This window comes from Vigna unguiculata, chromosome 7 (genome assembly GCF_004118075.2).
Source record: "Vigna unguiculata cultivar IT97K-499-35 chromosome 7, ASM411807v1, whole genome shotgun sequence".
Taxonomy (NCBI): Eukaryota; Viridiplantae; Streptophyta; class Magnoliopsida; order Fabales; family Fabaceae; genus Vigna; species Vigna unguiculata.
The window spans coordinates 30,905,472-30,931,221 of NC_040285.1; the positions used below are offsets into that span (position 1 = coordinate 30,905,472).

General features: G+C 29.0%; 5 protein-coding genes across 5 annotated transcripts; all 5 read left to right on the plus strand.

Moving 5' to 3' along the window:
• The first annotated feature begins 5,363 nt into the window (after positions 1-5,363).
• On the plus strand, positions 5,364-6,105 carry LOC114192575 (leghemoglobin-1). The gene is made up of 4 exons (XM_028082336.1): positions 5,364-5,488; positions 5,574-5,682; positions 5,756-5,860; positions 5,944-6,105. Exons 1-4 carry the CDS (start codon positions 5,391-5,393, stop codon positions 6,067-6,069), a joined length of 438 nt encoding a protein of 145 aa, XP_027938137.1. The 5' UTR covers positions 5,364-5,390; the 3' UTR covers positions 6,070-6,105.
• A 4,983-nt stretch (positions 6,106-11,088) lies between these two features.
• LOC114192555 (leghemoglobin-2) lies at positions 11,089-11,916 on the plus strand. Its single transcript, XM_028082308.1, has 4 exons — positions 11,089-11,265; positions 11,351-11,459; positions 11,533-11,637; positions 11,721-11,916. Exons 1-4 carry the CDS (start codon positions 11,168-11,170, stop codon positions 11,844-11,846), a joined length of 438 nt encoding a protein of 145 aa, XP_027938109.1. The 5' UTR covers positions 11,089-11,167; the 3' UTR covers positions 11,847-11,916.
• Positions 11,917-16,903: 4,987 nt separating this feature from the next.
• LOC114191395 lies at positions 16,904-20,805 on the plus strand. The gene is made up of 5 exons (XM_028080565.1): positions 16,904-16,966; positions 17,088-17,326; positions 20,040-20,157; positions 20,247-20,441; positions 20,653-20,805. Exons 1-5 carry the CDS (start codon positions 16,904-16,906, stop codon positions 20,803-20,805), a joined length of 768 nt encoding a protein of 255 aa, XP_027936366.1.
• A 332-nt stretch (positions 20,806-21,137) lies between these two features.
• On the plus strand, positions 21,138-22,058 carry LOC114191396. Its single transcript, XM_028080567.1, has 3 exons — positions 21,138-21,454; positions 21,673-21,979; positions 22,024-22,058. Exons 1-3 carry the CDS (start codon positions 21,326-21,328, stop codon positions 22,056-22,058), a joined length of 471 nt encoding a protein of 156 aa, XP_027936368.1. The 5' UTR covers positions 21,138-21,325.
• An 8-nt stretch (positions 22,059-22,066) lies between these two features.
• On the plus strand, positions 22,067-25,630 carry LOC114190907 (early endosome antigen 1-like). The gene is made up of 2 exons (XM_028079976.1): positions 22,067-25,168; positions 25,260-25,630. Exons 1-2 carry the CDS (start codon positions 22,117-22,119, stop codon positions 25,268-25,270), a joined length of 3,063 nt encoding a protein of 1,020 aa, XP_027935777.1. The 5' UTR covers positions 22,067-22,116; the 3' UTR covers positions 25,271-25,630.
• Positions 25,631-25,750: the final 120 nt, after the last annotated feature.

The following is a 25,750-nucleotide window of genomic DNA, read 5'->3' on the forward strand; positions in this document are numbered from 1 at the left end:
ATTATGATTATTATTTGTTCTTTGTATCATTTTGATCAAATGATGTATTATAACTTTTATTAGTATATAAAAAAGATATTCATTAGAATTTAAAAGATTGAAGTAAACAAACATTTAAAATATATTTTAATTTGAGTATTTGTTTTTCACTTATGCTTTTTTAAAAATATTTTTAAATATTATCAACTAGGTTTCATTAATGTTTGTAAATTTAATAAATGTGTTGGTTCTCATGAAACTTTATTTGGTATTATAATTTAAAATGTAAACAATTATAATTTATTTTAAAATTTTATTATGATTATTATTTGTTCTTTGTATCATTTTGATCAAATGATGTATTATAACTTTTATTAGTGTATAAAAAAAGATTTATTAGAATTTAAAAGATTGAAGTAAACAAACATTTAAAATATATTTTAATTTGAATATTTGTTTTTCTTTTATATTTTTTAAAAAATATTTTTAAATTTTATCAATTATGTTTCATTAATATTTGCAAATTTAATAATTGTTTTAGCTCTCATGAAATTTTATTTGGTATTATTATATAAAATGTAAACAATTATAATTTATTTTAAAGTATTTGATACGGAAGAAACAATCATCATTCTAATATTGAATATTTGATAATATTATGTTTCCTTTATCATAAAATTTTTATTATTTTATAAAAATTAATTAAAATTAATATTGAAGTAGTAAGAAAATGGGTATGGGTATGGGTACGAGATTATACCCGTTACCCGGTGGGAATGGGGATGGGTCAAAAGTTTAATACCCGTTGGGTTTGGATACGTGGATGAGAATGAATTTTTTTTACGGGATGGGTATAGGATAACGAAACCCGTGCCCGTCCCGCCCCATTGCCATCCCTAATAGGTTGAAGCCAACTTTGAAAATTGAATCTCAAATGAAAAGAATGCTTTAATTTAACCATTCAAATTAAGAAAAATAAAAATAAAAGGAAAACGGTTTTAGTGTCTTCGATTGATTTACTATTTAGAAATTTTAGGTTATGTTTTAAAATTTATTCCTCAAACTTTCAAAAAGTAAATGCGCACCACTGTTTAAATTTAATGGTTCAATCTTTTTTTTTTACATAAATATTATACATGGTGAGAATTTTCATTTTAAAGAAATTGATTGGCAATTTTCCGTGGATAAAGGTAAACAGAAACAGAACTGATCGAGGTATTTTTAGAAGAAACATACATGAAATATATTGGTAAGGCTTAATTATTATTTTGGTCCCTTAATTTGTTGGTTTGATTCATTTTGGTCCCCTTATATTTTATTGGTTCAATTTGGTCCCTAATTTTTTAAAATGGTTCAATTGGCATCTGCGTTAAGTTGACGTTAACACCGTTTTCATACATGCCACGTGTCATTTTGTGGAATTTTGTAATTTTTTTTTTTAAAAAAATATTAAATTGCCACGTGTCACTTTATGGTTGTGACACGTGTCAACTTGATAATTTTTTTTAATTTTAATTTTTTAATTTAAAAACAAAAACAAGTGCCACGTACATCATGATTGTGCCATGTGTCAAAATATCATTGATTGTTTTCAATTTAGTCCCTCTATTTACAATTTTGATTCAATTTACTCCTCTAATTTTTTAAAATTATTTAATTTTGTCCTCTCTTTTGAGACCAAATTAGTAATTAAGCTTAATTACAACTTATATATATATATATATATATATATATATATATATATATATTAAAATAATTTTTATTATATTTATAGATCAAATTACTCCTTCTAACTATTCAATTTTTTTTTTACATGTGTAGAAAGTTTGAAGTGTGAAAAATTACAAGTAAAAAATGTAAAAAAAAAAAATGAGTATATAGGGAGAGATTTGATGTATAAATGATAAAAAAATTATTTTAATATGAATGTATAAATTGTAATTAAGCTTAATTATTAACTTGGTATCAAATTGAAGATGACAAAATTGAATCATTTAAAAAAATTGGAGGACTAAATTGAATAAAAAATTCAAATAGAGAGACTAAATTGAAAACAACCAAGGTTAGCTTGACACGTGACACAATCGTGACATGCCACGTTGAATTATTATTTTTTAAAATAAAAAAATCTCAATTTGACACGTGTCACAACCATAAAGCGACACGTGACAGTTTAATATTTTAAAAAAAATTAAAAATTTTAAAAAAATTAAAAAAATTTAAATTTTTTTTTTAAAAATTACAAAATTTCATAAAATCACACGAGGCATGTACGGAAACGGTGTTAACGTCAACTTAACGGCAGAGACCAAATTGAACCATTTAAAAAAATTAGAGGACCAAATTGATCAACAAAAAATAAAAGGAGCAAAATGAACCAAACCAACAAATTAGGGGAGCAAAATGATAATTAAGCCTACTGAGAATTTTCTTTTGCAATCTTGTTTTGGTTGAAATACGACTCTTTTATAGTTTGTCATAGAATAATACATTGGATTCTTAAGCACAAATTGTGTATATGTTTACATATTTGCAGTAAAACTCAATTTAATTTTGTTTTTAAGAAATTTATTTGTGTGAATAAGTCGCGATCGGCGAATTTGGTTGTAGAGAATAAAGAACAGTACATAATGTTGTTGTGCTTATGGTTATCAATTTGATTTTTTTTTTACGATAGGTATCATCTGCCTATGTTTTGTGAAATATATATTTTTTTGATTTTGTATTTCTTTATCATGGTTTTTTGTGATCCTTTAAGTTTTGTATTTTTCATTTATTTTATATATATATATATATATATATGAATTGCCCATAAAAAAAATTATGTTACTTGAGCGATCGAGTGCTTGAATTAAAAAATGATTTGATTAATCTAGAGTCATCGTTTAAGCATTGAAAAAAATGTTTAAGTAAGAGAAATAAAACTAATTTTCTCTTATCTAGAGTTATTCCCTAAACAAGGAGTTTTCTTATGTTTAGTGAAGACAGGTCACTCTCGCAAAAATTCATATTGATATAAAACGATGCATATAAATGAATATATGATGGATAGTGGTACACATATGTTACCTAGGTATTGAGAATGATATCATGAATTATGTGTTGGGAAAATTTTCTGAAAATCACTCTATTGATATATATATATATATATATATATATATATAACTTTTTGATGTTCTTTGACTTCGAGTAATCATATTTTTAAAAGAGATAATTTAAGTCAAACCTCATAACGTTCTTATTACAAGAGTATAAAAAATAGGAAGAATCAAATACAAGTTTGAAGTGTCTTTGACTTGGGACAAGGAACATCATTGATTTAGAGCCTATTATATAGTCACTAACACCAACCCTCTTGGTTGTCCTAGGTGATATGAGACTTTTCAATACATGTTATTTTTATCAGCCCAACATTCTCCATTGTGATTCAAATAAACACATATTCGTTGTCTATACTAGCAATCATACTCCACCATAAGGGATATAACTTGGATTCAAACTATCCCAAAAATTTCCACTTGGAATCAAACTATCCCAAGAATTTTCACTCAGAATCAAACCATCCCAAGAATTTCCACTTGGAATTAAATCATTAGAAGAATTTTCACTTGGAATCAAACCATCCCAAGAATTTTCACTTGAAATCAAACCATCCCAATAATTTTCACTTCAAATTAAGTCATCCCAAGAATTTCCATGCACCCTGTATAAATGCTAATTAATGCTTGTGTATAACAACCACACACGTTGCATAAATATTAGTCAATGGTCGCGTATAAACACTATACACCCTTCGTCGGAACCATGTTACAACCCATGACACAAAACCACAAAACATTGTGAAAGACCATAGATTGAACATCTGCACTTCGCAACCACCTCCCTCGCTGGAGACAGACGCAACACCTGTCAGCGTAGCACCTCCATTAACTCTTATCGAAGTAGATCTGTAAATTGCAGAGCACTTCCTCCATGCACATGCCATAAATCGTGACTCACACAGATCAAATCTACATCATACATCACTCACCGGGCCATGCCAACACCAACTGCAACGTCCTTCGCAGATTCAGGAGCATCTCACCACACGTGAACTTCATTGCAGATCCAGAACGACTCACAATCCTTGCACCTCCACGAACCCAACTGTAGATTCACCGCATCAACACAATACTAACAAGGATCCTTCCATCAAATTTCTCATTGGAACAAAGGAATTAATATTTTCTAATGTGGATGATCAGACTATGCTACAACCACAAAGCATACTAAGAAAAAATCCTACCAAACCAGAGCTTTGATACCACTATTGGGAGAAACTCCTGAGAATCATTTTATTAATAGAGAAATAAAATAAAAATAAAGAAACACATAAACAACTCTCTCATGCCCTTTGATCCCGAGTACCCACACTCTCCAAAGCAATAATTTAATCCAAACCTCACAACGCTCTTGCCCAAACCTCACAACGCTCTTATTACAAGAGTATAAAAATTAAGAAGAGTCAAATATAAAGTTGAAGTGTCTTTGACTCGGGGCAAAGAACATCATGGACTTAGAGCTCATTATATAGTCACTAACACCAACCCTTTTTGTTTTCTTAGGAGATGTGAAACTTTTCAAGATATTTTATTTTATTAGTCCAACATTATGTAATCATGTGATTACTTGATGTTAGAATCTAAGTGAGTTAATAATCTAAGTGAGTTAATGTATATCGAGTATAAATGAGAAGACTGAACAATTTACCGGAAAGAACACCCATAAACTTAATTTCTTAAAATTTTGAATTGGTAAGTATCATTATCTAATGTGAATTTAACTGTGTTCTCATTATTGTTAAATTTTTCTAATGAATCTCTTTTGAAATATTCACCGGAGTATCAAAATAAAAAGTTCATCAAAGTGTAGATCTCATTGTTAAACATCCCTCATAAATGTCTCATAAAAGAATTCATCACTTGGATGATATGACCTGTTAAGGTTATTATGTTAAGTACATTAAGACATTAAAGCAAGAAAATATGGAGATTTCATTTCTAATTTCTAATACATATATATACTCGGCTAGCTTAGATTATTTTTGGGTGTAATATTTGTTGTAATTGGTATGCAAAAAAAAAATGCAAAATCTTTTTGGTTTTTATTTCTTAATTAATGTTCTTAGGGCTTATGTTAACCACACTTGTAATTAAATTATAAATTTACTTTAAATAACTGAAAACATTTGATGATTTTTTTAAAAAGATAATTGCCTTTTCATCATGCCGATTGACACTCTCCACAAGCCAATTACAATATGCTTTAGTTTTTCTCACTCCATAGCTTTCTATATAAAGAAGTAAAGGATGTGAAGTTGTTTCATAACTTGAATACAACAAATAGAAGCAAACAGAAAAGTAGAAAAGAAAATGGTTGCTTTCTCTGACAAACAAGAGGCTCTGGTGAATGGCGCATATGAAGCATTCAAGGCAAACATTCCCAAATACAGTGTTGTCTTCTACACCACGTTAGTATTTCTATTTTCCTTAAACATCTGTTTTTCATGCATCCTATGTGTTTGTGTTTTTGTTTGACCAAAACAAAATGAACAGAATACTGGAGAAAGCACCAGCAGCAAAGAACCTGTTCTCGTTTCTAGCTAACGGAGTTGATGCCACTAATCCTAAGCTCACGGGTCATGCTGAAAAGCTTTTTGGATTGGTAAGTGTGAAACAAATGAAATTGAAATTTTGTTTGTTATGTTTGATGAAGATGTTGAAATATGAAAACGTAGGTGCGTGATTCAGCTGCACAACTTAGAGCAAGTGGAGGAGTGGTGGCTGATGCTGCACTTGGTGCTGTGCACTCTCAGAAAGCAGTGAACGATGCTCAGTTTGTGGTATGATTAGTATGAGTAAGAATAAAGAATGAATATAGAAGATTGATGTGAATAATAAGAAAGAGAATGTAAATGAAATGCAGGTGGTAAAAGAAGCTTTGGTCAAAACATTGAAAGAAGCAGTTGGAGACAAATGGAGTGATGAACTGGGCACTGCTGTGGAACTAGCCTACGATGAATTGGCAGCAGCTATTAAAAAAGCATATTAGGATGCCCATTATTACTTGTAATAAATAAATTTGTTTTAAAAGAACTTGTTATTAAACAGGTTCCCCATATCAAATCAATGTTGCTTAAAAATAAGTAAATTATAAATTATATTGTATTTGGATAACTGGTCTTCATATATATGTTTCCATGAATTATGTTTGTGTTTCATAACTGATATTCAAGAAAAAACACACACAAAAAACACATTAATTGAAATAATATATGTATTTTAAGATTATTTTATCAAGATTAATTAAATTGGTCAAATGTTTTTTTCCTTTAAAAAAATATAAATGAATAACATACTCTGAAATAGGATGTCAACCCCGTACCCTACCCGCTGGATAAATATTTGTCTCGTACTCATATTTATATCGGTCGAGTATCCGTATCATTTTTTAATATCCACCGGTACCCGCGTGTATTTAAAAAAAAATTTAACAACATACTTTAATCGTAAATTTAGATAAAATACAATACATTACATTCATAAATTTTAAAAAATGTCCAAATAACTCATTCAAATAGTGTTGAATGACAATTTACAAAGAAATATATTTTTTTAAACTAATTGATAAAAAAAACTGATTCAAAATCAATATGTTAATATTTTAATCATGTTTTTTTTTAAATTTAAATTAGAGTATAGCGGGTATGGGTATCCACGGATACAAATACTATGATACCCATACCTGCCCCGTTAACATGCGACTATTAAAAATATTTGTACTTGTTACCTGGAGATATCCATTTACAATATTCATTTCCTACTTGTTGCGGGTTTTATCCGCAGATACCCGTGGGTACAAATTTTTTAGATATCCCTACTCTCCAACAATTAATGTAGCATACATTCTTTTGACATCGAGCATTGAGTATATTACATAAAGATGGTACTTTCTCACTAGAAAGTGAAGAATACTGTTTAAGATTAAAACAGTGCTATGAAAACAATATGGCAATACACTTATTTGTTTTTCTTTTCGGTGTGTATATAACCTGTATATGGTTTAGCACAATTTTTGTTCCTACCTAATATATTTGTTTTTTATGATAAAAAAAAACATAAAGTCAAACTTATATTATAACTGATGGATGATAATATTATTTGAACTCATCTAACTGGAAAAGTGTATTAGAAATGGAATAAGATGGTTGAGATGCATAGTTCTTTATTTTTTTTTAAATTTAGGTGTAAATTTAAGTCTTACGTGGAATAAAATCAGAAAATTGAACATGTAAAGAAAAAAATATATAAATTTAATGTTTTAATAATTTGAGTTGGAAGTGGTGTTAATATGAGTTTGACTCGTATTTTATTAGTGTTATATTTCTCTTGTTTTCTTCTCAAAAAACTATAAGTGGTATCATAGCCAAATGTTCGTCTTAGTAATTAGTTCAAACGAGATACAATATAGATAAATAATTTTTGATGTGAAAGTTTCTTTTATTTAAAGTCTCTTGATAGAGGTTTTAGGTAAGTTTATTCTGTTGTGATATAACAACAGTATAGAAAGATTGTATTAAAGTATTCGTGATTGAAAATGTTTCTGCTTTAAGGAAAATATACTAATGTGAAAGGGGCTCACTCTATCCTTGAGGTAGAAATTGTTGAAAATTCTAAAGATAAATATAAGTTTCACATTAGATAAAAATAAAAAATTAAAGACCATAATAATAAAATGCCAATTAAGATAAACATCTCTATTTAAAGGATTCGACGTCATTTGAACAATATAAACCTTAAAATAAATAGTTAATTCAGTTGTTATTCTATCCCACCATCATTTCATTAATTGAAAAAACTTATTTTAGAAAGATTAACTCATCTTCATTTAAATAGTATTTTACAATTGAATATCAATATTTCTTAACTTCATGGTTGGATTAATTTTGAATTCGATCTTTTCCATTTTCATGGTGACTTTTTTTTTTTAACTTATTGTGAAAATATACCATGTGACTTATTCTTCGATGTAAGGAATTTACTTCTACTCAAATTAAAGTTTTTATGAAGTCTCCTTATATTCCTTTGTTAAAGTAATTAAAGTGGCGAACATTAGGATAGTTGTTTAGATAATTTGAATGATGAGAGATCATAGTTGGTTTCAAGATCCAGTTGTAATAATTCCTTATGCTATATATTCTATAAATTAAGGAGTTAGAGCATATGATTAAAAATTAGGAGTCTTATAGTGAGAGATGACGTTGATGCTTGTATTTTTGTAAGTATATGCGATTTAAAGTTTCTCATATTTTTCGTGAATTGTGCTGATAAGTAAACTAATTTAACTTTAATTCATAGATAACAATATAAGTGGTTTAATATTTTACCATGTATTTATTTAGATTTTTCATAATAGGTATAATTTGTTTATGTTTCATAAGACGTAAATTTTATTATGGATTTGGTGTGGTCACTCATGTTTTGTAGTCATTTATTTTATTTTTTCTTTTTAATAAATTTTTGTGTAAAATATTGATGAATTTTAGAGTGTCAAAATAACTAAAATGTCAAAGTTAATATTTATAACATGACCAAAGACGAGCACACGTTATACCTATTTAGCATCAACTTTCTTGTGATTTATATATTTCTCATGTTCAAAAATAGAATATGTATATCTATTCAAGTAGCTAGCATTGCTTGTTTTGTTTAAACAAATGATTCCTTATTTAAAGTAATATCATTTTCGTTTTAATATAAAAATAAATTATTTTAGATAACATATGAATCCTGTGTGATCAAATTCCATCGATTCTATCCATTGTTTTCATTGATAAATAATTAAGTTCATAACAGTAAAAGAAGTATGGTAACATTAACTTAAACCACAAGGTTGTTCAAATTTCTATGCCCAACGATTTGTAAGCATGAGAAGCCAAACCAGTAGTCGTAATCAGCTTAAAATAACAAACGTCACCGTTGTCTTACATGCACCACACGAATTGCCTTTATTAATCTTAAATAAATCATCGTACAAAAATATTTGTATAATTTATTTTAAAGTTTTGGTAACAAGTTTTAAGAATGTTTAGAAGGAAATAAAAATAACAAAGATCAAAGAAAAAGGTTTCAGCTCCTAGAGTTTTTTTACAATTCCCAAAGCAATTAAAGCTATGTTAGAACTAGTTGGAAGCTGAGAGACTATTTAAAAACCGAAGAAAGAGAGTAGTTTGTAGTTGAAAACTATTTAGAAAAATTAATTTTAATTATACGTTTTTCATCTAATTATTATATATTTGTGTTATGTATTCAACCATCTTAAGGTCTATTAAAACAAAAGTAAAATATCATAACTTAGATAGACGTCATACATAGAGATGTTGAAAAATTCGTATCCGTGGGTATTTATGGATAAAATTCGCATTGGATAAAAAATAAATATTATTATAGTTGTCAAAACGGGTAATCCAATCCGATTCGGTTTAACCCACCACGGATTGATCATTTAGTGAGTCAATTCAACCCGACTTACTTATTAGCGAGTAAAAAAAATTCGAACCCGGTCCAGTTCACCACGAGTTGGTGGATTAAACAAGTTGGCTCACAGGCTCACTTAATTAAGAAAAAGATTTTTTTTTTCAGTCAAAACTAAATTATAATTCTAATTAAAATGTAAATAAACTTTAATACAATCCAAATACAAACCAAAATCACAAAAATACAAATTATGTATGTGTTGGCTAAAAAAAACAACCTAACATGATCCAAGTACAAAACCCAACTTAACAAAAAACACTTGTGTGATCTTTTATTTACGGATTGGTGAGCCAACCCGGCTCACCACGGGTTTAACCCGAATGAGCCGGGTCAAAAATCAACTCGTATTGAAATTTATGAAAAAATTTCAATCCAACCCAGCCCGAACCCGTGGTGAGCCGGGTTGGCTCGCAGGTTCCAATCCATTTTGACAGCTCTAGATATTATAAATGGATATCTACGAATAACGGGTACGAGTATTTTTTTATACCCACATGTTAACGGGCGAGTACGAGTATCATACTAACACATTGATCCTAAATGGGTTATTCTTTATCGATTGGTTTTAAAAAATCTCTATTTATTTGCACACTGTCATTCAACACTATTTAGATGGGTTATTTATATTTTGTTTGAAATTGATGAATATTATACATTGTATTTTTATTTGAATTTATGGATAACATATATTGTTAAATATTAATTTTTTCTTTTGTAAATACTCACATGTACATGTGGATATTAAAAAAATATGCAGGTACCTACATAACAGATACCTACATAGATATGAGTACGAGTATAGAACGAATATTTATCCAACGGATAAGGTACGGAAAGCCGCTACACGTATCCTATCCTGCCTCGATTACATCCGTAGTCATACATTCATTATATTAAGATGGTTTAAAAAGTATATATTAAAAACTATCATCTACCAACATTAATATTTTCAAGTTTAAATAATGTGATATAAAAAATCCAAAAAAAATTATTTATCAATGAAAATAATAAAATAAAAATTTATTATATAAATGGAAGAAGAGAAACGATATATAAAAACAAAAGCTACCTCGTATAGAAAATATTAAAAAAATTTAATTTCAGTATATAAAGTAAATATATAAAACGCTAAAAGTTAGAACTACTATTTTAAACACAACAAGCCAATGAAAACAATTATCACATTTGAATATGTTTAATTTAATCAATATATTTTGAGACTTCAAAAAGATAGTAAAAAGAAAGGAAAAAAAAATCAGATTTTGGTTTACTAAGATGAAATTTAAAAACACAGTATTTTGTAGATTTGTTTTTAGTTTAATAATTGGGTTTTACATGAAACTGAATATTTCTTACAGACATTAAATATTTCAGTGTTTAGAATAAGATATAAAATAATTATTTACTTTGATTAAATAAAAAGTTATATTTGATATTAAGATTTCAAAAAGATGATTGCCTCTTCATCGTGTCTAGTAGCAACCTCTACAAGCCAAGAGACGTACATGTTTTGTAGTCTCGAAGCCTTCTATATAAAGAAGTAAAGGACGTGAAGTTGTTTCATAACTTGAATACAACAAATAGAAGCAAAGAGAATAAAAGTAGAAACGAAAATGGTTGCTTTCTCTGACAAGCAAGAGGGTTTGGTGAATGGCGCATATGAAGCATTCAAGGCAGACATTCCTAAATACAGTGTTGTCTTCTACACCACGTTAGTATTTGTATCTTCCTTAAACATCTGTTTTTCATGCATCCTATGTGTTTGTGTTTTTGTTTGACCAAAACAAAATGAACAGAATACTGGAGAAAGCACCAGCAGCAAAGAACCTGTTCTCGTTTCTAGCTAACGGAGTTGATGCCACTAATCCTAAGCTCACGGGTCATGCTGAAAAGCTTTTTGGATTGGTAAGTGTGAAACAAATGAAATTGAAATTTTGTTTGTTATGTTTGATGAAGATGTTGAAATATGAAAACGTAGGTGCGTGATTCAGCTGCACAACTTAGAGCAAGTGGAGGAGTGGTGGCTGATGCTGCACTTGGTGCTGTGCACTCTCAGAAAGCAGTGAACGATGCTCAGTTTGTGGTATGATTAGTATGAGTAAGAATAAAGAATGAATATAGAAGATTGATGTGAATAATAAGAAAGAGAATGTAAATGAAATGCAGGTGGTAAAAGAAGCTTTGGTCAAAACATTGAAAGAAGCAGTTGGAGACAAATGGAGTGATGAACTGGGCACTGCTGTGGAACTAGCCTACGATGAATTGGCAGCTGCTATTAAAAAGGCATATTAGGAGGGCCAATTATTATTTGTAATAAATAAATTTGTTTAAAAAGAACTTGTTATTAAACAGGTTCCCCATACAAATGTTGCTTAAAAATAAGTAAATTATAAATTATATTGTATTTGGATAAATCCTCTAGATATATGTCTGCGATTCATAAGTAGAAAACATCCAAATATAAAATCACAAACCAAAAGCGAACAAGCTAGTTATTATAACCGAGAATCATTTTAATAATTCGGTTAAAATGAGAATTATTTTAAATATTTTATCAAAATAAAAATCATCCACGATAAATATTACGGAAACGAGAACTAAAAAGATATTTAAATTTTTTAATATATTTTTTGAATGAATATGTGTTTCGACTTTGACTATTCTTGTCCGCTCTTTATACTGTTTTCAAAATAATAATAGGTGACGGTTATCTATAGAAATTATAGCTTATATCTCTTTGAAAAATGGATATGAGTGACGGTTATCCATCAAAATTGTAGCCTATTTCTTAGTTTTGAACTAGTAAAAGCTATGTTGTTTGAGTCAACGTAATCCAGTACATTTTTGTTTTTTAACCATAACCTATTTGATATTATATACTACAGTTTAAAACCTGCAGTAACAGTTGTGTAAGAGTGATAAAATTGGTTAGGTTTAATTAGACCGTAAAAAAGACTTACATGCTTATTGTTATGTTAGGTAACTAACCCAAAACGTCTAATCTTCTGTCTTCTGTTTGTGTATTTATATATACATGCATCCTAGGTATTAGTTTTTGTTATTAATAAAAGTTGAATTCACAAATGTCTTTCCTTTTTTTTCTAAATTCATCAAACTAATTTTTATTTTTCTAAATTATTAATAAAAAGATTAAACTCACAACCTTTCTTTCTCTTCTCTCTTTTCTATTTAAGGTATTATGAATCCCTAATTTCAAAATTTTGAACAGCAAGGTAAGCTCCTGGTCGCCTGGTTACTTGCTTCTATGACCACTTTTTTACAAAAACAAATTCATAGCTTGTTTAGTATATTTAGGTACTGTTTAAGAATCAACTGCCTAAATTTAAAGTTCTTATATCATATCATTTTTTAAGTTTTTAGTATTATTATAACAATAATGTTTTTTCTATTATTAATTTATATTTTGAACTCAATTAATCTGATAATAACACTGAATTAATTATAGCAATCAATTTAGATACTAATTTCTCTAATAACTAAAATTTTGGTAATTAACTTAATAACAAATTTAAAGATTAGTTCACAAATAAATTATAATCTTTTATTCATAAGAGTTTTATAAATCTATAATTTTTAATTTATAAATTAATATCTAAATTAATTATTATATTAACAAATTAATTTTTGTCTTCTAAAATCGGTTGCTATTTAAAGTTTTTTCTAGTACATATTTAACGAATATAATTTTTTTTTCTCGCATCTTCAATCACATCGAGTAATTACGTGATCACACATGTTTTTTTTTTATTTTTTTAATATTTTATGATAATGGTACATAAAAAAATAATATATATATATATATATATATATATTAAATACACTTTTTTTATTATATATACTAGGTTAGTAGGCTTTGTGATCCATTAATTATTTTAGGTTTCACTCTTTTGAATCATTTCAATTTAATAATATTTCATTTTAAAAGTTAGTCGATATAATTTATTTCGTCAAATTTATGATGATGACCTATATGCAATGATTAGGCATCATACGTGATTCCATCAACAAGTTAATTTTAACTAATAACGTGTTCTCTGTCCATCAAAAATTAAATTGACTCATCTTCTAAAAAATAAGTGAGACCAAATTCAAAATATTTGAAATAATAAAGATATTGAAAAAATAACATAATATATATATATATATATATATATATATATATTATAAATAATATAGTGTTGAATATTATAATATTTAAAAGAAAAAGATGGAGAATTCTTCCGCTTGACCCAATCTCAACCCGTTGTTTGTTTGACAAGCACGATCAATAAGGTGGTTTGTTGGGTTAAAAACCTTAACTAATGTTATTTTAAATGTTAAAAATAATACAAATAAAAAATAATGAAATATAAAACATCTGAAAGGCATCTGAGGGGTATTTTTATATTCATTCGGTATTCTTTAATTTGTGTTAATAAATATGGGAAGGGGTGGTAATAATTTTTTTATTAATGTCTTTAATTGCCAAAATGAGTTATTATAATTGTTTTAAAATCAGACCAAATTGCTTTACATGTTGTTTAAAGTAAACCAAATGACAGTTATTAGCATTAGAAGCATGAAGAGCCAACCAAATATCAAAATTGCACCAAACAACTTTTATCATCTCCCAAGAGATTTTACTCAATAGAGTGTTCCAAATCCCAATTATTAGAAATTTGGAATTGGAAGCACCAGGAGCCAACCCCATTTTAAAATTTTAACACACTTAATTCTACTCACATAAGTATATTGAGTAATTTTTATAATTATATTTTAAAGAAAATTCAAATAAAAAGAAATTTAAGAAAATAAAATCTGTAATCAAATAAAGAATGAATGGTCGTACCTTATTTCTAAACTTTGTATCATTTATCTATTTAAAAAATAATCTATAATAAAATCTCATTTCTTACATAAGTTGAATACAAAATAAAAACATCTAATTTTAAGGTTAAATTTACGTATACCGAAATTTGCTCTAAATGTTGTTGGGCGTTGCATTCATAATTTGAGGTGTCTTTCAATGGTTAATCCCTTGCAATTTGTATATTATAATTATGTTTTAAAAAAACTTCTAACAATTATTAATTTTAGCGATCAATAATCATTATTAACTATAATACCCAATTTAGATACTAATTTAAAAAACTAAAAATTATTGGTTACTAAAATAGTTATTATTATGAATAAAAATTTGTAATTGATCACTGACTTGGTCTTTAAAATTAATTACCATAATTTTATCTAGCAAAGGAAATTAATTAGTGACCAATTATAAATTTTTTATAATAGTGACTATTTTAATAACCAATCATTTTTAATGTTATAAATTGGAATCCAAATTAATATAGTAACTAACTACTTTTGATTTTTAATTAAGGTTTTTTTTTTGTAGTGTATATTCTATATTTTCTTTAAAGTAGTAATTTGAAGTTTCTTCACCACACCTCATAAGAAAAATATTTATTCTGTATATCTTTAATATAATTTTAAATAAGTTGTCTATTGGTCGGTCTTTGGATCGAAAAGATCATTCGGAAGATATAAAATCAATGAGATATGAGCCAAATTCACATATAGAGTATTGACATCACTTTTAACTCAAAACATTAATGGATTTTCACCCTTCCCATTTACATAATGTTCAACTTTCTCATTTTCACTCAATATGTTATACTGTTTTTAATTTTCTTATGTTAATATAAATCTTGGCCATTACATTAAAAAAAAACACGACAACTAGGAACGCATATTAAAAAAAAAACTAAAAGAAAAGTTCATATTACAAAAATAAAATAGACCAATTTCATCCAATAATCCATTTTAGTAATTTTACCAATTACATGAACAACTGAAAAGGGATTATATTATAGTCATATTCACAACGTTTTTAAATTATTGATGCATTTTTAGGTTATTATAAAGAACTGTTTAATTGAAATTCTTTGAAAAACTTATTATATAATATCTTATGCCAATTGCCACCCACCAGAAGCCAAGGACAAAGAATCACGAAATTTACCTAAGCTTTTTGTTAGCCTCCAATGTTCCTATATATAAAGAAGCTTGGACACAAAATTGTTGGATTGAAAGATACAAATAATAGAAAGGAAAAAAAGAAAAAATGGGAGCTTTAACCCAAAGGCAAGAGGCAGTGACGAATTCAAACGACGAAGTCAAGAAACATCTTCACAATAGCCTTTGTTTCATTGCCTAGTGAGTGTCTTCCTACACTATATTACTACAAATCCATGCATCATCTTTTTCTCAATCTTTCTACAACTTTCTTTTTTCGCAATATTTTCTTACGGATTTTGTTGTCAGTTTGTCTACTTTTTTTGTGTGCATTTAAATATGCAGGGAAATCTTTATGAATTTTTACCATCTGCATAACAAATAGAATATTAATTTCTTTTTAAATCTTGCTATTAAGCCCTAATATGGTACATGCTTATCAATTTCATTTCCGATCATCATTATTGTCACAACAAGAAAATCTTTTTTTAATTATTAATTTTAGTAATAAAAATAATTAGACACTATAGTAATCAATTTATAAATTAAAAATTATTAGTAACCAAAATAGTTTTTAAATTGGTCGGTATAATGAATTGGTTTCTAAATTGGTCACTTTACAAATTAATTTTTGTGATAGCTAAAAGCTTGATAACTAATGTTAGTGACTAATTTAGAGACCAAATATACTAACCAATTTATTAGAAACTATTGTAGGTACCAAGAGTTTTTAGTTTATAGATCGGTATCTAAATTAGCCACTAAAATAATTACTTTTTTTTTATTCTTAAATTTGGTCACTAATAAGAGATTTTCTTGTAGTGTGTCCATTGTCCTAAATTGTGACCATCATATGCTCATAAAGAACTTAAATGTAGATGAATGGCCAGCAACTGTGAAATTATATATATATATATATATATATATATATATATATATATATATATATATATATTGTGTTGGAGCAATGAAGTTAAAATTAAAGAGTTTGTAGATTGTTATTGTTTATGGGAGTGTTCAAAATTGACGGTAAATGTTTTTTATTTCAATATTTTGTGAGCAAATAAAGCTTTCAGAGGAAAAAGGAGAAGTTAAAACTTCCAAGCCAAAGCAGCAAAGCCAAGTCAATACTACACAAAGGTGAACAAATGTTTTCTTTTATTGTGTTGTTTTTGCACAACATCTTGTTGTCTATTTAGGGTTTATCTGAAGTCCCTCTTCAATTGAAGATAAGACAAATTTAAGATATATTTATGATGTAAACCTCACTTTATAAGCTGGTTTTGTAAAGTTAAGTTAAACTTAAAAGTCCAATTTTTAACAAAACTGACATGGTGCTTTGTTTTAAAGGAATTTTAAAACATCTTGTTCGGAAGTCCACTGAAGAAATCAAGGTAATTAAGAAATATTTATATAGTAATTGTATGAAACATGTGTGGTTTTGCTTTAGCCTTTTGAACTCTTCTTGGTACTTCTGGATATATTTTCACTATTCTTCTCTATTTCTTATATCAGTCCACAGGAGAGAATATAGTTGATAATGAATTGTCTGGAATTGATGTTCCGTCTGACTTAAGTAGAAGGATAGATTCAAGCACAAAAAGAAGAAGTTTTGGTTTGGGTGTTACATATTTGTTTCCACTAGCAAAGGTTTATGCAAAGTCAAAGGATGTGGCTACATTAAGAAGTGAAATTGAAGCATTAAACAAATCACTTCAAAAGCAGGAAGAAGAGAAATTGCAAATGAGACAAGAGTTAGATAAGATTAAAGAACAAATTCAGACTTTAATGGAACATTGATATGTGGTTTTTCTTCCGGTGCATTAAGATTTCTCTTTCTTCATCGCTTCATTGCAACAATAAAAATGACTCTCATGATTCGGATCTATAAAATAGGATATTGCATTTCATATTTGATATATATAATGTATGTGATGAGATGTATAATTGAAATAATATATGTTGTAATAAATGTTTAATATATGGTTTTGTTGTGAAAAAACCCCTTAACTCGTTATTATTTACCGAATTTAAATTTAATATATTATTGTTCTTTTATACATGTATAAAATTTTAGACAAGTAATTAATTTAAATAATATATTTATGATGTGATAATAATTTATTAATATTTTATTATCATTATTATAAAACAATAATCAAATTTAAAACTTATAGAGTTTTGTATTATTTACAAAGAAAAATAATTTATTTTTATATTTTTCTGCTGCAAAATCTATTTGTGAATTTTTCGTGCTGATTCACCAATATTTTCTGTAGAAATTACTTGGTGATTTACGTGTGGACTTACTTGTAAAACCTTTGCTACAGAGCAGAATTATTATGGATTTTATTTTTCGAGGAAAGTTATCAGCTATTCTTCTTGTAATTTACCTACAAATCATTTATATGTTATGTAAATGCATATTTGAATCCTTTTTAAAAAAGTTTTTTATAAAATAAATTTTAAAACAATAATTTTGTAATGTGTATTTCAATAATATGTATATAGGCGTGAAATTCTATACTAATTATAATTTATTCAATAATATATTTTCAATATTTATTGATTTATACAAAATTAAATATAATAATATCATATAAGAAAACAATAAATTTATTTATATTTTTGTATATATTATATGATTATTTGCGTTCAGAAATGTTTTAATTTGTTTAATTTGATTACTTTCAATTATCTTTCTGAACAATTAAAATTAAGATAATATTTTAAAATATACATTTGATCTCAAAAAGATTATAATGGATTATATAAAACAATAACCTAGACTTTGAAAGAGACTATACTATATTCTCTAAAATTAAAACATTCAAAATCTTGTATATTTCTATTATTAACAAGTAGGCTTAATTAGTGTTTGATTCTCTATTTTGTTGGTTTAATTCATTTTGATCATCAGATTACTTTTAGATTAATTTAATTCTTTAATTTCTTAAAAAACATGGTATTTATATATGTCATTGTCATTCTTTGATATTTTATTTTTATTTTTATTTTTTAAATTAAAAAAAAAATTAAACTGACACATATCACATTATAGATGCATTATGTGACAATCATAATTAACACGTGACATTTTTTTTTAAAAAGAAAATTAAAAATAAAAAAATAAAAATTTCACAAAATAACGAGTGACATATATATACTCATGTTAGTGTTAGAAAATGACCAAATTAAATTTTTTTAAGGGATTAAAAAACCAAATTAAACAATAAATAATAATAAAAATACCAAAATAAATCAAACCAATAAATTATAAAATTAAATTAAGCCTAAAAGAAAATCGTGATGAGAAACTTTTTTTTTACATAACTTCTTGTTAATATCTCTTCAATGAAAGATACAATATTGATCTCCAGTAATCTTCTTTTCTACCAATTTATAATCAAAATTATGAAAATATATCTATTGTCATTAACGTGTTATAGGTACGATGTTATTTTTATTAATGACTAATTTTTGTGGGGAAACTTAATTCATCAATTTAGCTCAATTTCCTTTCTGAATCACGTTTGTCATCGATCAACTATTTCAATACAATTCGATGCTACATTTTTAAATCACCGATATTTTAAAAGATAAAATAAAATAAATTCACGTGGTTTTGTGTCTGGAAAGCTTGAAACCATAATTTAAACAAAAAAACAAAAAAACAAAGCTGTCTAATAGGCTTAAACCATGGTTTCAAGAGTTTCAAACTCAGAATAAAATACGTTACTCACGCTCAATATTTTGTTGATTTTATGTGATACTTTATACTTACAAATGAGGTTTAAAATCGTTTACAAAACACAATTCTTCTAACTTCTAACCGTAATTAAATATTACGTAATGCAATTTAATATATACCATGCATCTTTGAAAGGAATGAAAAGGAAGAAACGAAAGTTATACCATTGGACCGCAAGAAATCACAAATCATAAGTGCTTACTTCCATTCCTCACTTCATTATTCAATCAACTTTTTCCAAAAGTGCTTTTTAATGTTCTTGCCGTCTAAGGATCGGGTTAGTTAGCACCATTTTTATATAACCCTTCTTCTTCTTTTTCACAACTAAATACCTTTCTGCTAATATCACACTTTACTACTCTCTGCACACCATATACAAGTGGAAGGGCCATGTCAGTGTCAAGGTAAAATTTATTTTGCTATTCCTAAAATACATTACTTCTTCGTAACCATATCCACGATTGTTCTAAATTAGATCATCCTTATAGTGCTAATAAAATCTAAAAGTTTCACTTTTAGTAAGAATGAAAAAGTTAAATAATATAAAAAGAAGACTATTAATTCATTTTCTTTAAAGTTTGGGTATTAAATGAATCTCTTATATGAATTAGACTCATTATTGTTATATCTATATGTTTCTTTCTTATTAATCTGTAAACTCTGCAAATCTCATTATTGTAGCAAATTATGTAACGTGAATTAGTTCAATGTGACAGAGTTGAAGCCTATTATGAGAGAAAAGGAAAAAAGAAAACATGCAATTTGAGCACGCATAACAGAGACAAATTCCAGGAGAGATTGGATTTCAAATTCTATGATTTCCAGGCTCTGGAGGTTTTTTTTTTTTTCTTTTTCTAACTCTACTTCTTAGTATTAAAAAGGTTCATGGTTACTTAATATTATAATTATTACTTATATTGCAGATAGAAAAAGGGTGGAACAATCTTTTTGTTTCCATTATTTCTATAGAAACAGGGGAAACCATAGCCAAGTCTGGAAAAGCATCAGTACAAAATGGAAAGTGTCATTGGGAAGATTCCATGCTAAGTACCATGTGGATTTCTGAGGATCTTTTACAGCACAATGAAAGCTTCCTCCTTAAGCTTGTTGTTGCCATGGTATGTTGGTTACATTCATTACCATGCTTCACATTTGATTTTGTTTGTTTAATATATGGTATAAAACAATTTTAACACAAACATATGATAAGATTTGACCTCAAATCATATTCATTATTGGTGCCAAGGAAAATTCCTTTCAGCAGTGTGTTTGGTTACCCTAAACATTGTGCAGTATAACTTACAGAACCTGAAATTGCATGGCTGTTAGGGATCTGCGAGATTTGGGACCCTTGGGGAGGCTATCATTAATTTAGCAAGTTACATTAGACCAGAAGTGAGTACTGCATCATTGCCTTTGAGACAATGTTCTCATGGGACAATCCTACAAGTAAGAATTCTATTTCTTGAATTACATCATTAAATGCAACAAACTAGTTAATAACCTTGGGCTATTACCTGTTTTCAGCAAGTTTTACTCCACCATACTACTGTAGAACACGGACATTGTCAATTTGTCCAAATTTTTATACTTTTTCTATAGTGGTTTAGAAAAGCATATTAATTTCAAGTGCTAGTGAATTTGAATACTCAATGACAAAACAAGATCATAGGTATTCTAAGATTCAATTCATACACATCTAGAAATTAATAGAATCTGTAGAAGGTTTTCAATTGTGGTCCAAAATCATGATTGCAGCTTTTAGGTAAAAACTGGTTTGCCTTTCTTGTATCTAAGTTTTTGTGCAATGGTCAAAAATCTTATCCTCTCTCTTTTCTTCAGGTTAAAATTCAATGCTTGACCCCGAGAAGCAAACACAGGTCTTCTGTTTATAGAATAACTATTCTGCTTTAAGTTATGTTTGCTTTTTTGTAAAAAATATATTTATGTATTTATTCTTATGGGATAACACAGGAAGGGAGCAAATTCATTTGTGGAAGAAATGAGTGTTTGTTCTGATGATGTAGACAGTATATCTGATGTATCTGACAATACATTCAGCAGGGCTAGTGGATCTCCATATCGGGACTATTTAGAAAATACACATCATCGAAGAGAACTTAGCAGTAAGGTATGTGGATTGTTTAGTTAATCAATTTCCATGTAATCAACCTTTTATACCTTCCAATATCCTGTGCTTCAGTCTTTAAATCAAACAATTGTACATGTTAATAGAGGAATGTTCAGTGTTGAAAACTCTTGTGTTTTGGTATGAATCATCAAGTACTTGTTCAAGTTGGTTTTCCCTCTAACATAAGAAGTTGATAAAATCACTTTCTGATGTTACAGAGAATAAGTCCACTGGCAACATGTTCAGATCACGATACTGGGAGCTCCTTGTCCTTCTGGATTGGGAAGCTCCCCCAACAAAGCAATGTCAGTGGATTGCAGAAGAATATGAATGAGAGACAAGATTCAACTTACTCTGAAAACAGCCTCTATCCATTATATGATACCTCCGGATCAATACATTCATCTCCAGTAACCTCAAGTTCAGGGACACCGCTTCAAGGTAAAATTCAAGAGTTTGGGAAAGCTTCACATGCCAGCGATACCACATTGACAAGGAGTGTTGGTTCATCTAAAGATCTCCTGGGTGTGGCACAAGTAACCATTGATTTACTTCATGGTGAAGCAAAGATGTGGGAAGAAAATGCTACAAAGTTGATGGTTGATGTGGAGAGACTGCAAAAGCATTTAAACAAGAAATCGAAGAATAAAAAGGAACTGGAAATGGAGTTGTCAGCATCACGCAAAGAGATTGATGCATTGAAGGATGAAATTCAACTACTAACCTCAGCGATAAAGCAAAATGACAGCAGAAATCTTAAGCTCCAGATCGAAGAGATGGATAATACAATAAAGGAACTGAAGGATGAGATCAAGTATCAGAAAGGACTCAATTGTGACTTGGAGTTGATAAAGAAAACACAGGAGTCAAAAATTGATCTTGTTTCCATCCTACACAAACTAGAAAAGATAAAAGAAAATCAGAAAATGAAGATTGCTGGTCTATCAATGAATTGCTTGCCGTTTCAAGATGTTGAAATTAATAGCCGTGTGCCTGAAGACAGTGAGGAAGAGGATTTTAGTTTGAGCAAGGAAGTGCTACCAGAGAAAATGAGAAAGGAGTTTTGTCATTCAGATGTTGATCTTGGAACTTATGAAAATGCAATAAGATGCCTGCATGAAGGGATTGAACTACAGGAATTCCGGAACTTGGAACTTGAGCACCAACTTATGCAGGAGAAGCACAAAAATATGGAAAGTACTATCCAGTTTCTGGAGAAAACTCTGAACGACAAAGATAAAGAGATGCAAACTGCAAGATGTTATATGGCTCAAACATTAGAAGAAAATGAGGCAAAATGGAAGAGTAGGCTGTTTGAGAAAGGCAAACAAATCATCAACTTTGAAAAGAAGTTGTCTGATGGTGTTTATGCTTTTGGAAATGAAATCTTATCTTTAACACAAAGGGTGCAAGATCTTGAAGCTGAATATTGTGAGAAGCATGGAGAGTCCGGAAAGAATCTGATAATTTCTAGTCCCTTTTCTTCTGACTTTCCATTCTTTTGCTCTGATAGTAGTACTATCAACATCATTGAAGTGTTCCTTGAGTTATATAAGCAGCTGCAGGTTTCAGTAGAAAAACTTAGGGGTCAAGAGAATCTTCTGAGTCAAATGGCATTAACCAAAAAGGAGAATTGTTTCAGTATATCAGATCTTTCAAAAGATGAGGGAAAAATAGATTTAAAGGAACTGACTGAGGCAATCCTATGTACCATTATCCTGTTGAAGAAGTTGCTTGAAACAAAAACAACTTCCTTTGTGTACAAGATTAATTCTCAAGATGAGTTGGTTCGGAGAAAAATCAGAGATGATAATGTATATCAGAATGAAGTTAGAGATTGCAGTGTAAAGGAAAATATATTCTGCATTTCTTGTCAGGAATTGGGAAATATACAGGCAAAATTGATGTCTCATCCTCCACCACAGGCTAAAAGTCAACAGGTTGAATCTGCAGAGACGAACGAGCTGAAATCTGACAATATGCCAGGGAAGGAGAAATCCTGTATAAGGCATTCCAAGCTAGAACTGGAAACTGAAGTTGCTTATTTGCAATCCAAAATTTCTTCAAGTTGCTCAGCAGATTTTCCAAACGATATGAAGTTTCATTATTGGACAAAGGACTCCCACACTTGGATCAACAAAGATCATGTGAGGAATCCATCTTTTGAAAGTTGTGATGATGAAGGCAGTGTTTTGTTTGGACTTGAAGCAGAAAAGGTACAGTTTTCTGAAAGGGTGCTTAGCTTAGAAGCTGAAATGAGACATTTGATTGAAGAAAAGGAGTGGACTCATTTGGCACTGAAGAATACTGAAAATGTTGTAAGAAATCTCCAGGATGACATCAGAAGAATGGAAGGATTGAATGAGGCACAAGAAGTTGAATTGAAAAGAAAGGAGGAAAGCATGCAGAAAAAATGGAAAGAAGCTCAAGAAGAGTGCAGCTTTCTGAAAGTAGCCAACTTAGAATTACAAGCTACAAATGAAAAATTGATTGAAGAATCTAAAACTCTTCAAACAACAAATGATGAGTTAAGAATGCGAAATATGGACTTGCATGGCCAATGTACAGTATTAGATTCTAAACTGGGGGAATCACATATTGCATTTTCTGATATATTGAAGCTAGTTCAAGAATTGGAATACAAAATTACTTCAATGCAGGAAGAAATAGCTTTGAAAGAAAAAACCATTAATGTAGATCTAAATTCCATTATTGAGGAAAGCAGAAAGCAAGAAGAAAGGTTCATTATTGAAGAGAAATTGTTAACACAGACGAATTTAGAAAAAACAGCAGAGGTAGATTACTTGCAGAGAGAGGTTGAACACTTAAGAGATCAGATATCTTGTATCTGTGATAGACACAAGAGGATGGCTTCTAATACTGTACTTGAGGTCTATGATTTATGTGCTGATAAAGCTATGATTGAAGCTGCTCTTCAACAAGAACAGGAGAAACTAAGGCTGCACCAAGCCAAGCTTGATAATCTTCAAGCTGAATACAAAGTCATGATGCAAAATTGTACCGAAGAACTGGCAGCCTCCAGGGCAAACCAAGAAACTCTCAAGGTTAATTATGAAAAAGTAGTTGCTTTGTTGGATAACGTCAAATCAAACGAGGAGAAACTGAAGGACACTGTTAGAGGGCTCGAAGAAGAATTGAAAGCATCTGAACTAGAGAGGCTACAGGCAACAGAAGAAATATTTGAACTAGAAATTCAACTTCAGAAAACAGAAATGCTTCAAGGTGAAATCTTTATCCTTAAGAGATCACTGTATGAAGCAGAATTTGAATTCAGAAGATTGGAAGCTTCATATCAGACGCTATCCTTGGAGTTTGAGGAGCTGAAGGCCAAGAATGCATCTTACATTGGAGGAATCTCAACCACTGAGAAAGTTACATCTGAGTTGGAAGACTGCAAGCGCAGTAAAATTGAGTTTGAGGAACAAATCCAACGGCTGCAATGGAATCTAAAAGCAAAAGAATCTTCTTGTCTCAATAATGCCCAGTTAAAGTATGAAATTGCCCAAATGACAAAAGACAATGCTGAGCTTCACAGGAGTAAAGATTTTCTTCAACAAGAGAATGAAGAGTATAAGAAAAAGGTTAAAGATCTTGAAGAAAGGCTGAAACAAAAGGATGTAAAAGAAGACCAATATGACGCCAAAGATTGCAGTACTTCTACCACTGCCCTACATGATTTGAACATGTTTACAGGTATTGACAAAAACAAAAATAGTTAATTTATTTTTTATTCGTTCAAACTGGCGCCAAAAAGATAATGGGGTTCATAACTTTGGTACTGCAGGGACAGGATAACTGAAGCTGTACCAAATCCAGTGCAGGGTCATTCTTGCCACATCGTTCCTCTAAGCGGGTTCTCTCACTCCTTACATTAGAACCATTCTCTTTGTTCCTTGTTTTCTGTACAAGACTGCAAGTCACAACAATGTAGCTGATTTTAACTTTTCTTAATTTCGAAAATCATTATTCTATGGGTTTTCAAGCCATAGAACCTCGCTTTCAGGTCCATGAAACTCCATTCCTACTAGTTCTTTCTCCACTCTTTCTGCCACCACTTTTACCAAGATTCAATGATGATTGCTGTACAAGTTAAACTAACAGGAAGCACTATTGTCACGTGTCCAAAATTAAATAACAATATTGTGACATCGCGGTCATTCTCCTAACAAGAAAAGTGGTAGCTATATTATAACATGCGCATCAATAAACAAAATATAAACTCGCTATGCATGACGTCGCCATTCTTGCAAATCCTTTTTTCTCAACATCACGTTA